This window comes from Pteropus alecto, unplaced genomic scaffold (assembly GCF_000325575.1).
Source record: "Pteropus alecto unplaced genomic scaffold, ASM32557v1 scaffold125, whole genome shotgun sequence".
Lineage (NCBI taxonomy): Eukaryota > Metazoa > Chordata > Mammalia > Chiroptera > Pteropodidae > Pteropus > Pteropus alecto.
In genome coordinates this window covers 5,625,008-5,643,389 of record NW_006436888.1, presented here as the reverse complement: position 1 = coordinate 5,643,389, position 18,382 = coordinate 5,625,008, and the positions used below count along the sequence as shown (strand labels likewise).

Genomic DNA, 18,382 nt, shown 5'->3' with positions numbered 1-18,382 from the left:
TCTGACTTATTTCACTCAGCACAATGCCCTCGAGGTCCATCCGTATTGTAGCAGATGGCAAGATTTCATTCTTTTTTATGGCTGGATAATATTCCCTTGTGGACACAGACACACTCACCACAGTTTCTTTATCCATTCCTCCATGATGGCCATTTGGGTTGTTTCCTTGTCTTGGCTATCGTAAATAAGAACACATTTGTCATTTTAAATTCATCTCTTCCTATCTTTTGTATTCAAGCTAACTAATTCTAGGCTTTGACTGCTTTTTTTTGTATTCAGATCTACTTTTTAACATTTAGTTTTTCTCCCATTTCTTTCGACTATTCAGCATTTTAGTTTTGTGCTGTATGTGGGGTGATGGTAGACAGAATTTTTCGGTCCAGAACTAATCTTCCTTGGAATCTAGGAGCCCATCTCATTGCCCTAAGAGCAGAAAGCAATAAGCTTTCATGAAGGGTCCCTGCCCTGTACCATCTGGTGGCCATCCATTCAGCATCTAGCCCCAGTGATGACTTACTGCTTGGAGGTTTCACTCTGCATGACATAACCTTTCCTTTCTTCGTCCCCTTCCTCATCATCCCACATCTCAATAGTAAATGACTGGAGAGAGCTTTCCCCATCTCTCTGGCCCCGACTTCAAAGGAAGTGGGGACTGGAGCAGCGCTTCATCTGCTGAGCATCTGAAGGGTGTAGAGGGTGGGAGAAGTCACCTTCGGATAGCGTAAAATTCAACCTGCGGTGCAGAGAAGGGGACTAGGAGGTCCAGGCGGAGGTGTCGTCAGGAGGGTCCTAGGGGCTGCGTGCTACATATTTTCAGTGTCGGAGTCACCAGCCACCGTCACTGGGTGAGCTCACAGCTCTCCTGGGGAGCATCTTGGACACGGAGTCATCACATTCCTGTGGAGTGATTCAACTCAACAGCTTGACACCTTCATTAATTTTACAACACGAAGCCTGGGTGCTCTCTGCCTTTTTAGCAGTGCAGAGAAATTAGAGGAATATAGAAAATATAAAACCAAGGGAAACTGGAAGAAGGAGCAGTTAAGAAGCTGGTGAAAGACACTGTGTTAAGAAATCGAACGCCTCGCCTTTTCTTAGTGTCTCCTGGGACTGAGCACCCAACTCTTGCCACATGTCTTTGGCACATAAACCTTTTATTTCTGTTCCTGGCACGCCGGCCGAACCTTCGACTTGCAGCCAGCTTGTTTGCCTTCTCCGCTGAGGTCACTGCTACCGTGATCCGTGTATAATGGCATTTTCCTGCTTTTCAGTATGGAGGCTATTACAGCTTCTTCTCTAAACAGGACTTCAAACAATTTGCTGCCAGTCGGATTTCAAAGCCAAGGAAAAGGCAAATGTCATCCTTTTTTTCCTCCCCTCTTTGGGTAACTGCTTTGTTGGTTGCATCAAAAATTAGAGGAGCTGCTATCTAAATTCAGGTGGGGGTGCACGGGGACAAGGCATTTAAATTTGCTTTTCTTTCTCCCTGAAGTAGAAAAATCCCTTTCCTTCTCAACCTTTCCTAAAAAGGAACTTTGATCTTCTCCACCCAGAAGCAGGGGTTTTCATTTTCTCCGGGCGGGTGTGAGCTCTGCAGCTCTCGCTGTGGTGTGGCTCTGGGCGGCCTCGCTGCAGCTCTGCTTTCCAGGCTCCGCTCCTCAACCGCACCAGCTCCCTCCGAAGTCACCCTGACGTCCCTGAAATCATGGTCACTTGATATTAAATAGTACATGTTGACTTAAATGCGTTTTATTCCCACATACGTTCCTGGAAGAACTAGTTTAACAAAATAACCAAACAGTGACATTCTGCCTGACAAGCAGTTTATGCAGTATTTTTAACTAGGGCCAAGAAGAAAAATTTAAATGCAGAGCTATTTCACTTTGAAAGGTAGTTTTTGTGCATGTGACATTGCCACTTTTCATAAAGGCTTTCACTACATATATCAATGTGTTTTAAGAGAGACTGGCGTCAATAATGTATGCTTTGGAATTCCCTAAATACAGATTTACACACCAGACCTTAAAAATACCACGTTCTTGCATGTCAGCTCTACCAGAGTTGTGTACTTCTACATGAGATATTTTATTTCTTCAATGTGAAAAACAAAGGGACGGAGGAAAGTAAAACAAAGGAAATTAGGGCCCATAGCTTAATTAGTATAGGGTTGTAACCCAGATCAACAATGGGAAGGACACAATGACAAAAACCAGGAAATTCCAAGTTGAAAGAGAAGCTTTTTCCTTTAACTCCTTGAGTGCCGGGTACGAAGCCAGGAGGCTGCCTCAAGTACAGTTCACTCTTTATTTTTGAACTTCCTGGCTTTTGTTGACTTTCCCCTCTTCTTTCCTCCCTTGATGTAAATGAAACATAACTTCGCGCGCGCGTGTGTGTTAATTGTAGATAACGGGCTAAAAGTACCTCTCGATTTTGTAACCCTCAGAGAAGGAGAAAGAATAATAAAAAAAAAAATCCTGTCACTGTCATCTGTTCATTTTTAATGAGCAATTTTAAAAAATTGAAAATAAAAGAGGAAAATGAATAGGTGTTGAACCAGCCCGTGATATGTAAATGCCAACTAGTAATTACCTAAAACCTCAATTTTCATTCTGTTTCATCTTGCAAAACATTTCATTTTCCCTGAGTGAAAACACTTCATCTGGGCTGTGCAAGTTAGCGGAGCGGCCGCCCCTGGCCTGCGCGGCCGCCGCCTCCGGCTAGGGGGCACTTTGGCTCTGCGCTCGCGCCGCCTGAGCGCGTGTCCACCTCAAGGTTATCCCCCTCCTGCCATTCCAGTGCTTCTGCTCCGAGCAGCCGGCGGCGCCCCGCCCCCCGCTCCCAGTCGTCTGGTTCTGGGGAGCGTCGCTCCTGCTTGTCCTTGCGAGGATCGAGGATCGTATTGAATTTTGGCCGAGTGGCCTTCTCTGCGTATTAACTTTCCCCTCTCACCTGCCTGCTCGACCCTCGGCTCCCGAGTCGCATCCCTCACTCCGCGGGCAGCTTCCTGCCAGTCTCCCCCTTCTCCCTCTGAGACGTCAGACACAGTGGTCTCTATTTTCTGTTTATTGCCTCCTCTTTTTCATTCTTTTCATTTTGTCGGCTCTCCTCGATTGAAGCTCACACCCATGTGGTCTCCTGGCACACTTACAATGATAATTCCATTTCTTTTGCACGCACATTAGATTTTCACTCTGGTTTAGGACCTTTTGGATGTATTCCTGCAGCATCTTGAAATGTGGCTTGTGGTTGGATGGCGGGCCCTGCTTCCAGGGTGGCTGGCTGCCTCCTCAGCTAGAAAGAGGGCCTGGCACTGTGACCCGCAGAAGAGAGAGGATTCTGGATGCAGAAAACCAGAATTATGTTGTCCCAGGACCCTGGCTCCGAGAATGCCTTGCCTGGAATCTTGAGGAGCACGGCCTCTTTAGCGAGATATATAGCTTCATAATTAGCCCGTTGCATTTTTTCACGAGTGCTGGCATCAGCGTTCTACGATGCGTTTCTCTGATTAACAGCTGCTTTGCAACTATTTCCTTGCGCCACCGATGACCATATTTGTCAAGGAACTCCTGGCAGAGTACTGATTTCTTACCAAAATGCAGCATTTCTATTTGGAGAGGGTTCCCTCATTCTCGCCAGTGTCTGGCTTTTAAAGTCGATCCTTGTTAAAACTCGAGTTGGCTTCAGTTTAACGCTTGTTAACAGGATCTGGGTATCTATCTACTTTAGAGTACGAGCGGAAGAACCTTTCACAGGCGATTTAACCTGAGCTGCGCACGCGTGTGGCGGGGCAGCGTTGGCGTGGGGTTTCAGGCCTGCATGTTGGTCATTTTCTTTTGTCCTCTAGTTGTGATCTCTCTGGGTTAAGAGGGGCTTGGCTTTGGTTGTTGGTGTCCTTAACTTTTGAATTTTTTAATATTTTAAAATGGCTAATGAATGCTCACATTTTAGGAGATAGATGTGTATGTAGAGCACCGAGTGCTGGAATTGGTGACATTCCAAATAAGTGTCACTGGAGACAATGCATCAGGTTTACGTGTCAAGTGCAAAGTGCTAAGGCTCCCTCAAACCCCAGGTTCGTTATTAGGCAAGCTCCGTTCTCCCGTCCCCCTCGTGCGGAAAATGAAGTGTGCGTTCTGAAGGTGACGGTGTGCGGGTCTTTTGTAGGAGGGCAGAAAACACGTGTTTTTTTTTAGGACTGTCAGGAACCTCGCTTCTCCTCACCAGGGATTTCTTCTCCCGCACAAGGCACTTAACAGCGCATAGTTCATCGTGGGTAGCCCCTGAGTATACGTACTCCATTGATTTATACAGTTACAAATCCGGGCTCTCAAACACAAATCTCTCTCAATTGGCCAATCATCTTGGATGCAAAGGTGTTTTCAACCTGAAGTTCCCTTTTTTTCCTGGATCGTTCGCTGACAGTCACTCCAGCAGAACCACTGCAAGGGCAAGAAATTCTCTCCCCTTCTTTGTACCTTGGTTTCGCCTCTAGCTTCAAGTCATAAATGGTGAAAATCATCAGATTTCCCTAAAATGGTGGAGTTGGCGGCAGGGTTGTTTTATTTGGCTTTGCGGGGAGGAGGAACAGAAGGTAGGGTCGCAGGAACAGGGGTTGGCGGGAAACTTCACTTCTGTTTTCTTCCGAGTTCCTCATCTGTATGTTTGTGAAGCCAGCGACTGGTAATTCGGGGCGCACCGGCTAAGAACCCTCCGGGTGCAAGGGCAGGGAAGCGAGCCGGCTTCGTGTTTATCATCCGAGCTCGCGCCGGAACTTCCCCGGCTTGCTGCGCTCCCACCACACGCGCAGCGAGGTTCCTGTCGCCGTTGTACATCTTTGACATTGAGGCGGAAGATTTGGCCTGAATTTATGTAATTTAGTTGGGCACAAACATAACCCATGAATAGTCACATTCATCTCCTAATTAGAAAATCAAACGATAACACAGGACAGGCCGCAGGCACCCCATCATTTCCTCCAACAAAAGCGTGTTGTGCATGTTGGTCCTTCACAGAGGAAAGAGTCCGTTGAATTGCTTCATGAAGTTAATGAAAAGTGTCCAACAATAGGGGAATCAAAGATGCAGACGAAGCGCACTGTCAGTTATTTAGTGTGTTAAAATCTTTGCATTATGGTTAAAGATTTTTCGGAAATCTTGCCATCCGTGTATGAATCGTAGGGCTTATAAAATTCCAGATTGGACCTCCCTTCCCACCCCCCACCATAGTGCCAGTTCCTCGTGTGCAGGGAGGAGAGTCAAGAGTAGTTGGAGAAATAATTAGTGAGAGGAGAGAGGTTTTCATATGTTCACACTTACATGTAGCTGCTTATCTGGGTCTCTTTCTTATTCAGCACATTATGTTGAGGCTGTTAGGTTGGATGCTTTATATTTTTGCATCTGGCGTAGTGATATCGATGCTGTTAAATATGTGATTTGCCTGTCGCCTGCATTTTCAGACAAAGATCGAGAGGAACATAAACAAGCCCCAAATATACTTTATGTAGGTGTTTGGCAGTATTATTTTATATGGCTTGAAATTAGTGAATGGAAACTTTAAAAGAAATTGTTCATATTTTTGCAAGTTTGAAGTGTGCCGGGACTTTGTCAAATTCCCGTTAAAATAAATACGTCAATTTCATCTCCCTTCCAAATTCATTTATCTTGCTTTTTTAAAAGGTGTTTTCTACTTTACCTGATGTTTAAATTGGATTCGCTCGTTTATGCTGTTCTTTGCTATATCCCCCACGTTTTTCTTAAATGAATTACTAATGACAGAGCACTCCATCATTCCCTCTCTACAGCCACTTTAAGGAAAGCATGGTGATCTAAACCTTTTAACCTATTAAAGATGATTTTTCCCAATTGAATCAGACCCACCACAGGTGTAATAACTAATCATTTAAACTACACCTGCTATTATGTATTTTTAAGCCATTATGCGTGTTGGATAGATGATAATTCATGTTTATTGCATTGTCCGATGGATCCGTTTTGCCTACACTAGGCTGATTAATGTATTTAAAGAAATAAGAGATGCAATTTTTAAAAAAAAAAAATTGATGGAATGCGCCAAGCACTGCATTGAGTGCGCCATTAAACACATCAGAACTTTGCTCTCTGACCAGAAATGCATATACCAAGGACTATATTAAAAAAGCAAGGTGAAACCTGTGTGTTTTAGTGGTGGGATTCTGTTTTCTTTCTCTGTCATGGAAAATTTTGGAGGGATGAAGGAAAGGTTTTTGCTTCGGTGGGTAAATGAGCAGAGCTGGGCCATTAGCATCTACTGCTCAGGACCTGCTCGCCCACATTTCCTGACACCCCGCACACGTGTCCCGGCGTGCGGAGACTGCCGTGGGACATGAACGCCCTGTCTTGTGTGCCGAAGGCATGTTTTTTCTCCAGGTGAAGGATAATTATCCCCGAGCCATCTGAGCTGCGCACATTGGCGTTGACCCTGTGGGGCCGGCGACTGTGTGACTGCCCCTTCTCTTCCCAGGGCGCGGGCTTGTCTCCCTTTTGTTCTTCTCCGTCCTCCTCCGCCGCTTCCCTTTCCTACTTTTCCCCTTTCCTGGCTCTTTCGCCCCTTCTGTTCCATCGCCTCTTGTCCCATCGCCACTTCCTCCTTCTCCCCTCCCTCCCTTCTCCCCATTCCCTCTGCTTTTCTTCTTTCTCTCTCATCTCTGCATTAAAATGCCCCCGTTTTGTGGATCTTCGTCGCATTTTTCTTGATTTTGGTGCAACCTCGAGATCTGGTTGAGGGGCTGAGTGTGTAGTTTTGGGGTTCTCGACTCTCTAGTGCATCGGTTTTTCTCTAGTCTGCAACTGGTTGGTGATCCCTGCAGTTCTTGATGGTGGTTAAAACATTTGCAGTGTTGGACAGATTATATAACCAGTCTCAGGGAACACTGGGTGTCTAATCGCTGACCAGCCCACGTGTGCAGATGTGGGGCACCTGAGTTCATCCTTCAGGGAGCAGGTGTCAGGAAAGCCCTCCCCCCCGCCCCCCCAGGGAAGGACTACAGGGAAAATATACGAAAAACTTGCCCTGGCTTTTTGTTTTTCTTTCTGATTTATCCTTACATCTTTCGTTACCAGAAAAGCCTGGTCTCAAAATTAAATTTATATAAAATCTGAGAGAGTATTTGTAACTCGTGACTGGAATCACTTGTAGTCACAGTGCTTTCTGTTTGAATCTCTGTAAAACTGCTACCCTTAGTTCGAAGGATCTTAGAAAGCTTCCTTGTATTTGGTCCCTTAGAATTTTTTTCTTTCAATAACTTAGAGTGAACTGCTGGGCCTGTAGGCTTTACCTGTAACATGCGATGGTATTACTCTTTTGGTTTTGACGAGAAGAATAATGCCAGTCATTTAAAATGGCCCCTTTCCGACTTGGGGCAGGTATCGTTGGACTAGGGTCAGGGATGGAGAGCAGACGGGGGGGCGTGTGAACCCGCCTCATGCGTGCTGAGTGACCTGATGGTTAATCTCTTCAGCAGTTCTCCTTCCGTTCCGAACCGACCTGGCTTATTCGTAGACATGAAGATTTCCTTAAGTGTCCCAGAAATGGATAGAGAACCCGTCAGTCTGTCAGCTCTTAGCCACAAAACTCCACACGTTGTGCTTCGAAGCCTCTTCGGAGTTGAGCGCCGTCGCGTGGCTGTGAGAACGTGTGCCTCCTCTCGTATGACCCTTCCCAGCACCTAGATGCTCAGCACTGTGCCAGGCTCTGTGGAGGCAGCTTGGTCTCTTCCCTTCAGATGCTTGCGGTGTATCTGGGGAGGCGGCCCGGGCATAAGAAGACAGTGTAATTGTGTCTTCAGTTGTATGGCGCACTCTCTAAGCGCTGGGGATGTCAAGAGAATAGAGAGATCAGAGATGGTTTGCTTATTCAGGGAACAGGATGTACAAGGGATGCGCTGGGGTGTGTGTGTGAGTGAGTGAGAGAGAGAGAGAGAGAGTGAGAGAGAGAGAGAGAAAGAGAAAGAGAGAGAGAAAGAGAGAAAGAAAGAGAGATGTTTAGACAGGCAGAGGAGGGAAAGAAGAAGGAAAAGGAAGCCTTCTAGAAAAAGGGCATAGCATGGGCCCCGGGTAGTGACGTGGACGAGCATGGCCAGGAGAAGGCTCCCTGCCGAGGAGTGTGAAGAATCAGCTTGAACAGGGAGAACAGGCAAGATTATTGCAGGTCTGAAGAGCTGGGCTGAGAGAATTAGATTTGCTAGGATCAGGTGCAGGAAGCCAGTGAAGGCAGGGGACCAACACGGCCTTTTACTCAGGTAGATTCTAAATGTGAGAAGTAACTGGTTGTAAATGTGACCGCACTGGTGTGCTGATTTCTGCGGACCTGGGATAAACCTGTAGCATTTTTAGTCTCGAAATTCAGACTGTTGATGTTTACTTTTCTTTTGTATCTCCCCACCAGATCGCCACAGCGGTGAAATTTCTACAGAATTCCCGGGTCCGCCAGAGCCCACTTTCGACCAGGAGAGCATTCCTTAAGAAGAAAGGTACAGGTTCTCCATGGCCGTGCACAGTGGCCTGCAGAACGGGGCTGGGGCTGGGGCAGGTGGAAGCCACAGAACGGAGGAGAGGGTCTCCTCTGACTGTCCCGCCAGGGCAGGGTGGGTGTGAGGGGGTCCCTGAAGGGAATGCAGGCTCCTTTTCTAACCGTGCAGCGTACTCAAGCACCAGATGAAAGAAAGGCCGATGACTTAGCCCGGGATGGCCCGGGACAGCATGCAGCAGAAGAGGCCACTAGATAAGCCGGTGGAGGACTTCTGCTTTCTGGTCCTTCTTCTGATAATGTCCCTTTAGGTCAGCTGCTTCAGTAAAGAATGAGGAAGAAAGAAATGTAGGATGAGGGAAATGAGATGTCTAAACAAGGTCAGGTGAAGGGAAGCTTAGGGTCAGTCTGATTTACGGGTCGAAGTGGTAAATTACTGGTTTTATGGTATTTCTGTAAGCGGGTACGAAATGGATCTTGACAAATTCAGTATTGTCGGGAGCAGATTGAATGTATTCTGGCTCTTTTGAAATTTGGGATATTTTTCTTTTCTGTAAAATACAAAGAAACTCCCCAGGCCTCCCCAAACAATCTCAAAAGAGAAAAAGGAATCTGACTTTCGTTCCTTGAACACTATTTTCTAGACAGCTAGGGGACTGTTTAAAGGCCTACAGACACCACGAGGGCGGAAAGCGATTTTTCTTCCCCTCAAACAGAACTCTTTTTTTCCATCCAGAGCTGGAATGCCAGCCTCGAAATTCTAGGTTGTGTGTGAGCTTTCAGTCACCCGAGGCTGGAAGAGCAGATGAAGTGGCTTGGTGGTACTTCTCGGGCCTGCTCCGCGGTGCCCCACAGAGGTGGCCCTGCAGGATCCTTTCCCCGACGCTGCTCACAGGTTGGGGCAGAGCAAGCCCACGCGTTTCGTTCCCAGGCAGCCTCAGGGACAGTCCCTGTGACTGAGCAGATGAGGGGCGCTGTGTGCCTGCTGGCGGCATCATGCTCGCCCCCCATCACTTGGAGATTATTAAAATTTGGAGTGCGTTGGCCGGCCTCTCCACTCCGCAACCATCATGCCATAAAAGAGTTTTTCCTTGAAATATGTGTACCTATGGGGAGTAATTAATCATAAAAGCTTGGGGATTTCAGCTCTCTCATCAAAGCATTGAAGCCGGGGAAAGCTGAGCCTAAAAGCTGTGTTGATTACCCGGGGTAACCTGAGACAAAATCTATGGTTGCCGAGAGATCCTTCGCCCCAGTATATTGTGCAATATTATAACTGCTTGATCTTCTCTTCCACTGACAATGACCAGTTATTCCTCATTTTCTCTCAAACGCAGCTGGGTTAGAATTTCATTTGCAGAAGGTATTTAGAGCAATTTAGAGACAAATGTCTCTGGTGTTTGCTCGGCACTTCCCCACCGCAGGCTTTGCTGAGCAGTTTTAGTATCAGGAGCTCCATCTAATCTGTTTAATTTTAATAAATCCCTGACTGGGAGAGAGAAAGGAAAAAAGAGAGAGAGAGAGAAACTCTGGACCAAATAATACTTCTTTTGAGTTAGTTGGCTAATAATTACGGTAGAGAGGAAACTGTTTTGAGCAATTATTATTTGTTGCCCCCTTTTAAAAGAAAGCACAACCAATTAATTCAATTATTCACCTAGGGGTGAGTACTTACCCCATGCCACACCCTTTTTTAGACAGGAGCAGACAAAATAGCCTGCCCTCTCGGAGCTTAAATTCTAATGGGGAAGGCAGACAAGTCACAAATGAAAAAAATGCAGCGTGGAGTATGTGGAATGGCAGGTGCCGTGGGGCGAGGGTGATGAGAGCTGGTATGCGCCCGGCTTGCCGTTTTAAACGACGATCAGAGCACGTCTCTCTGAGAGGGTGACACGTGAGCGAAGGCCCGAAGGAGATGAGTATTTGTTGTAGGGGCGCAGTTCCTTTTCCACCCCTCTCGCGGGTATAAGCCCGGACTCCCAGGACTTAATTGCCCATCTCCATTAACTTCTAAAATTGCTTCAGTCAGGAATCACCTCTTCCCGAGGTGAATCCCGATAGGCTGAGTTCTGGCAAGAGTTTATGGGCAGAGAGTTCCAGGGTTTGATCGGCGTTGGGGGAAGAAGGGCCCCTTCGTGGATTTAAGCTCCATTTTGAATCTCCAGCTTTTCCTAGGGTCAGGACATGAGCAGCGCCGGGCCCACCACCTGGCCCCTGACAGTAGCTGGGAAGGAAGGAGGAGAGTTGGTCCTTGGGGGTGAGGAGGGTGTCTTGAGGGGAGGGACCGACGTCCTGGCGTCCTGGCCATCAGTGTCCCCTGAAGTATTCGTTGCAGTGGTGGGTTTGGAGCTGGCTTTGGGTGAGCTCACAGCACCGTGGTCTTGGCTTCTCCCAGAGAATGTCACTTCGGGGAATCGCAGTGGAGCACTGCTTTGAATTATAATCTTGACTTTCTTTTTTTTAATAAACATCTCTTTCCTGAAAAGGCAAATCCAATTTTGTTTTTCTTTTAATATTATTTAATATTTAATATAGAAATTGAGGTCCCTGTAGTGCATGTCAGTTCAGTGGAAAATGAGGGTTACTTTAGGCGCATCGGCCGAGTTTGTGTTATTGTGAAACCACAGCCCGGAGCAGGGCTGCAGCCCGCCTCTGACGGACAGGTTAGGTGTGCGCTCTCTGGCTGGGGGTGGCGGGGGCGGGCAGCTGGAGGAGAGTGAATGGGATCCGGGTGGAAGAGCACTGGTTTGCAAAGGCCTGTGTGTTTTGTATTCTTTCATTTTTGTTTTTCTGAAATCTCTTGGATGCTTTAAAGTCTGAATATGGAGTCATTAATGAGAAACATGAAGTTATTATTTTCATTTATCATTTTCTTTGAAGTTTGTACTGCCACTTTGTATAATTTACAGCATTTCTTTTATCAGGAATTTTTTTTTTTTTTTGGATGAAAGAGAAAAGCAGCTGTTCACCTTCAGAGTATTAGAATAAATGTTTTTATTTCCCTTCTAACCACTCGATTCTGCAGATGACACATCAGTGGCAGAGTCAGCCCCACATGAAGAGAATCGGTCCGTGCGTGGGGTTGAAGCCCTCGTGGAGCGGGTCTATGTATAGAAGCGCTTCTTGCCAGGCAGGCGTCATGTCTGGGGCTGTGAGCAACAGTCCGGGCGGGCGGGGTATTGTACAGACAGCAGCAGGACCGGGCCAGAAAGTTGGAGGCGTGTCATTGTTGTCCGCAGGCTTGCGTCAGTGTGACACCCTGTCCAACTGCAAAGTGTAGGAGGCAGGCCGAGCATAAGGTGGGGAAAAGTGGTGCCTGGTCACGGAGCGGAGATAGAATTGTCTGCTAGCTTATTCCGATACGTCTGTTGCAGAGCAGGCTTCTAGAAAAGAGCTGAGCACGACACGCGTTTCTGTGTAATCCTCATAGTGGGGCCTGGGTGGTGGTGGTGGCAACGGGGGGCGGTTCTTGACTGGAGATAATGGAGATGGGTGATTGAATCCGTTGGTTCAGGTGTAAATGTAGGTAAACTCCCGTGGTTCCCCCCAGAGGGAGAAGGGCAGAGGCCTCTCAAGCTTCCTGCTGCCTAAAATCCTAGAAACGCTGTTGTGCCCTTCCCAAGTGCATAAAGTCAAGGGTTGTGTTCACACTCATCTAATACATAGTTCGGGGGCGAGGAAAACAACAAATAAAACACCCCGCCACACTATCTCCTTCTAAAAGGGGAACAAGATCTCGCCTCTCTTCTGTTCCTGGAAGCGGAACCCCCAGTAGCAAAACTGCCTCCTCTCTGGAAGTGAACTTGAGAAAGAAGCCCACTGGGCTCAACCTTGGAAGTGGGGTAGAGGTGAAGGGCTTCTCTCACTGGAGCCTTTTCAGGGGGAGTCAATTCTTACGCAGATTTCAATTTGACTCTCTTTTATTACTTTTCTTTTTTATCATTTACGTCCATTGCATGAGGTAGTTTGCATGTCCTTGAATGGAATCTCGTTACCATGAAAGCTTTTTTAGCATTGATTTCATAACAGTCTTAATTTAATAGCCCCGTCATTACTGAGATGCTCTGGGAGTGGGGCCCTGGCTTTCCAGGTCACTGACCTTTTAATTACAAACCTTGTTCTGATGGCCAGGTTATCGACTGGACAGCTCCCAGCTTGTGCCCCCAGGATGAAAACGAAAATAACTGCGTTTCCTCCCCCATCTCCAGGAAGGAAAAAAATTGTAACCTCCTGTGTTTCTAAAATTAATTTTCTCCTTCAGCTTTACTTTATAATTAATTCTTTAATGTGTCTTAGAGAAGCCAGAAGTCTCTTTATAATGCTGTTTCTTTCTAGAGCCGCGTCCAGCAGGTAGCTGGGAGGGGGCAGGGAAGGGGGCAGAGATCTTGCCAGCTTCCACCCCGCGTCTGAGGGCGGCCCAGCCCCTCATCCTCAGAAGCTCCTGCGGCGGAGCTGGAAGGAGCAGTGCTGGCTCTGCGAGGGGCCGTCTGGCCCTTCCGATCTTTGTTAACAAGGCATGGGTTGTGGCGTGGAGACTCAGATTCATTCCTGTGTTGCTGCAGTAATGGAGCCCTGTCTGTCACAGACATTTTACAAAGACGTTCCGTTCTGAGAAAAGACAGGGTCGGGTGATTTTTCTTCCGTCGTCTTACCTCGCAGGTCGTCTCAGGTGCTGGAGGAAGCGGGCGCCCTGCACCAGGAGTTCTCCTCAGCCGGGCGCTTGTACTGATGGGTCGATCTCGGTTCTCTCTCGCTGACCATGAAGAAGGAGAGAGAGAGGACAGTGGCCCATAAATAGGGCGGCCATCGGTTTCAGTTTTCTCCAGACTGTCCTGGTTTTAACACTAAAATTCCTACGTCCTGGGCAGCCCCTCAGGCCTGGGCAGACAGGTCCCCCTAGCAGTACCAGCTCAGCCAGGAGTGAGAACTCCCAGAGACAAATGGCTGTGCTTTGGGAAGCCAGGGGACGTCCACCAGCAATCAGTCCCCGGGAGTCCAGCTTGCAGTGGAGTGGCATCTTCTTCAGATACTTCCTGCTGTTACTCCCCCTGGCCCTGCCCTGGTGTGGGTCCACTGCAGAGAGCCTCCGGGGCGGGAGGCCGTGCCCTGCAGGCGAGTGAGCAGCCGGGGCTGTGTGTGGCAGCGCGTGCTTGTTCCTGAGGATGATTGAGCATCTCCATCCATCTGTTGTGAACGGACCGTCTTCCTTCCCTGCCAGTCTTGCATCTGCATATCTGTCACCTGCTGTTTTGGATCAGCCTATTCATCACGCTGACTGGTGTTCCCCCCATCAATTTTCCTGCTCCCCTTGTTATCCAAACTTGTCTCGAACTCCACAGATTTTTCCCAGCATCCAGGATGAGGGCTGTAACAGCTCGACCAGATGATGCTGTGGAAATAGGGACACCGTGGCTGCCCCATTCCGAGGGGGAGCCGAGAACACTTGCTCCCCAAAGAAGGCTGAGTCAAGTAGGTTCCTACACTTCCCCCTGCAGTGGAGGGACAGTGGCACAGAGGAGCTTGGGGGGAAAATATCAAAGCTCTTTGGATTTACCCAGTTGCTTTGAGATTTTTCCCTGAAAATGAAGAATGGTTTTTAAACTCGTGTGCCTGCAACAATACCACAAAAGAAAGCAAAGTGCCAGTGTCATGTGCGGTGGCGTAGTAGTCTCCCGTGTCTGCAGGGGTGCCTTCCGAGACCCCAGTGGATGCCCGGAACTGCACACAGTACTCAACCGCATACAGACCTTTTTTTTTGCCTTTTCACTTAAAGGAAGCATCGTACGGCTTCTCTTTGGCACATCCGATTGCCAGCATCGCTACGCACGCTTGTGTTTCTGTTAGGTGAACCAAGGGTGACTCAGACACAAGCACTGTGGTCAGACAGCTGAAGAGGTAATAACCGAGGCGGCTGCCGAGTGTCTGACGAGCGAGCAGTGCGTGCAGTGTGCAGGTGCCGGGCAGACCGGGCAGGACGGAGCGGGAGGGCACGAGCTTCATCACGCTGCTCGGAAGGGCACACAACTTAAAACTTAGGAGTTGTTTATTTCTGGAATTTTCTGTTTAATATTTTTGGACTGCGGGTAACTGAAACCATGGAAATCAAAGCCCCTGATAAGAGGGGTCTACTGTTTTAAAGTTCTTTAAAAACTTTTGTAAGTACATGGCTTTAAAAATTCAAATAGTAAAGAAGGATGTACAGTGAAAAGTAAGTCTTCCTCCCACCTCTCATTCCTGCCCCCCATTCTCTTTCCCAGAGGATGCTGCTCTTGACAGTTTCTTACGTATCCTTCCAAAGATAACCTATCCATATGAGAGCATGTTAACATTTATTACTCCCCCACAGAAACACAAACACTTTAAGTACAGTGGCAGCATATTTTACAGTTCACCTTTGCACTTGACATTGTGTCTTGGCTGTCACTCCACATCAGTACATATAGATTTGCCTTGTTCTTTTTAGTGGTTGCATAGTATTCCAAATTAGCGAACATGTAAATTGACTCCTGTCTTTTCAAATAATGCTGCAGTGAATGTTCTTGTGTAGATATCATTGGACATGTATTAGTTCAGCACTATGCTAAAGTAAAAGCATTCTGCATATGGTAAGTAGGGTAGGGTATATTTTTCTTGCTTAAAATTTCATGAGATTATGCCCCTCCCCAAAAATTATAAAACTGTTTTCTAATATAAACGTGACAATAGGTAGAAAGAAATTAATAAGAGAAAAAAGACAGCATAACATTATTATTAATGCTTAGTGCAGATTTGGGTTCTGAGGGAACATTCTGGTCATTGGTTACAGGAAAAATGCTTTCTAAAAGAATTCTTTAAGCCCATTTTTTAAGGGATATGGGCTCATTAATTTTTGATTCAAAATAAACATTTAAATAAATGGAAAGCTTCAGAAACTTAGAGTTTACAATCTGTTTTCAGATGAAGTATATAGCTTAGTTTTCTTTTGTTGTTGGACATTTTATGGGTCCTAGGCCATGAGTTAGGTGGTCAGCCTTTATTTAGTGCCTATTGTATGCACAGTATTATTACATTGGGCCTTTTATGAAAGAAAAACGAAGTATCTGTCTTTTGAAAGTCCAAAGGCTCATTAGGAGATGGAAACGGATGCCGAGTGTTGATCAGCTCTATCCATATATATCCGTGAAATACAGTGATATCTCAGAAGTCAGCAAAACCAGACCAGGGAGAGACTGGAGTGTAAAGCTTGTTAGACTCTAGTGTCCATGTAAAGTAGCTTCAGAATTGCTAACCTATATGTCTTTACAACAGAGAACAGTGTTTATAAGCAGTTCTTTTTGTCTTGAGTCTTATAGTATCCAGTGAAGACACTCTTTTCCAAAGTGGCCGAGATCAGCAGAGCTCAGTTTGACCCCGACATTGAAGGAGGCAGTGGGCTAGATGGTCGGAGAGGAGTGGCCATGGCAGTGCTAGTGAGGGAGGCTCCTGCAGAGACATCTGTGTAATGAGCTGGGTTGGCCCGCGGACTCTGCAGGAAGGAAGAGGATCGGGGTTGGTGAGATGGGCAATGAGGGAGGAACTGGCGTTAGGACTCTGCGTTATAAGTGACAGTCAGTGGCACTTTTTGAACCCATTGAAACTGTGAAAGCTCCACTTGGGGACGTTTACTCGGGGCTCTGTGTTTAAACTGCATTGGCCCAGCGATAATAAAACCAGCCACAAGGAAGGTCCTGCTGAGTTCATTGTCCGGTGTGGAGGATCTGGACTGGGAGGGCGGTAGAAATGGAACTAGAAATGATAGCATATTTACGCAGAGAATCGTGTGGCTTATAAAACACATATTTCTTCACTATAATCTTTGCAGTAGGCAGGTTAATGAATATTTGTCGAATGGATGAATACGTAATGTAACGAATCTCCCATTTTACAGAGAGGAAACTGAGGCTCAGAAAGGTTAACTAGTGCCAATGAATGGCAGAAGCAGAACTAGGACCATGTCTTCTGAGTAGAGTTCTTCGAGCTGTGTCCCGTACTTTCTGGAAAGGGAGGACAGGACCACAGACATCGCAGAGGAAAGAGGAAAGCACGCTCAGTGGTGGACTGGAAGTGTGAGGTGAGGGGGGCGGGACCGCGCAGGGCGGCTTTACTGCGCCAAGCCGCTTTGTCGGTTACATGGAAAGTGCTCTTTCTAAGGAAAGAAACGCAGTGAACGATACATAGTTAACTTGTACAATTAAAAATTTTTTGACATATTTATATACCTGTGAAACCATCACTGGAATCAAGATAATGAATGCACTGATCGCCCCCAAATGTTTCCTCACGCCCCTTGTAACGCCTTCCTTCTGCCTCCTCCCAGCACACCCTGGTTCCCAGGCAAGCCCTGATGTGCTTCCTCTCACTGCAGATTGGTTTGCATTTTCTAGAAGTTTATATGAAGGGAATTGTACACTACATACCCCTTTTTTGGTCTGTCTTTTTTCACTCAGCATAATTATTTTGAGGTTCACCATGTCGTTACATGAATTAGTGGTTCTTTTTTATTGCTCTTTGGTATTCCATTATTTGTATGCAGTATAATTCATTTACCCATTCACCTGTTGATGGACATTTGAGTTATCTGTTTTTAGCTATTAAAATAACGCTGCTATGAATTTTTGTGTATAAATCTTTGTAGGGACATACGTTTCCTTTTGGGTGGTGCAGTGAGGTTGAAATGTCTGGATCATATGGGAGGTGTATGTTTGTTTGCCTCTTTAAGAAGCTTCCAAACTGCTTTTGAAAGTGGGGGTGCCATCTTATGTTCTCCCCAGTCACGTGCAAAGGTACTAGTGTTTGGGCCTGGAGAATAGAAAGGTGCTGGTGTCATACTTGTCATTGCTTTTCAATAGTGAAACCACATGGCTTTGGCAGCGTTCTTAAGAGTGACTAAATGATGGGTCATTTAGAATACTTCACTCGGGGGGAATAGTGCGTGGGCTGCCTGGATTCACATCCCAGCCTCACCGCTTGCTCCTGTGTGGCTCTCAATAAAATACTCAACCTCACTGTGCTGTAGTTTCTTAAATCTGTAAAATGGGCTTAATGATAGTATTTACTGCAAACGGTTCTCGCAAGAATAAAAATAATGTGAAAGGTGCTTAGCAGAGCACCTGACACTAAAATGAGGGCTTAATTGACGACGGTGATCAATAGTATATGTTCTCTTAGTAGGTGTATTCTTAATAGGCTCTAGTCAGCTTGTTGTAATGTTATGTTAAAAGATAAACTTGTTAGTGCCATAAACATTCAAGGAATCTCCAGGAATTTTGAGCAGAGAGGGATTTGTTATAGGCAGTTAGGTGCTCACTCACTATCGAAGGGGCCAGAGGAGTGAACTCAAGGTCAGGCCACTAAGAATGGCTTCCAGAACATTGAAGGAATAGCTTTCCAGGGAAGCCGCTCCCTCTGTTCCGTTCAGGAAATTGGGGGATATGGAGGCTACCACCGGAAGTTTTGATTTCAGGAGCACACTCTCGTAGCTATGACACAGGGATCAGGAAGTCCCTGCTGCCACCACTGCAGTGTGTTCTGACATCCGTAAAAACTGCAATATGAACCTGGCTTCTGCCTCTGTCAGAGTTGCCTCTTGACCCCAATGAAGCTAGAGTCTGGAGACTGGACACGGCGGTGGGGAGCCGCGGTGTTTCCATCCCGGCGTTTCCATCCCGGCTTGCTGGTCTGCTGGTGTTTGTAACAATCAGCAGCAGGGGCTTTCTGCCTCCTTTCCACTTTCCAAATCACCTGTGAGTGCATCAGATTCCCATCCAGAACTCCAGCTGCCAGTGATTCTGGGGAGGGTAGCTTTTAGCGCTCCAGCCTCTGTAATACAGGAAGGCACAGTAGGGAGACGGAATGAATGCCG

At 46.8% G+C, this 18,382-nt stretch overlaps 1 protein-coding gene across 1 annotated transcript in view; it reads left to right on the top strand.

Annotated features, from left to right (window-relative positions):
- Positions 1–18,382, top strand: part of PEX14 (peroxisomal biogenesis factor 14) — a 121,068-nt gene that overhangs the window by 39,849 nt on the left and 62,837 nt on the right. The window contains exon 3 of the mRNA XM_006914432.3: positions 8,422–8,506. Coding sequence (XP_006914494.1) covers positions 8,422–8,506 — 85 coding nt within the window. The remainder of the gene's footprint in view (positions 1–8,421; positions 8,507–18,382) is intronic.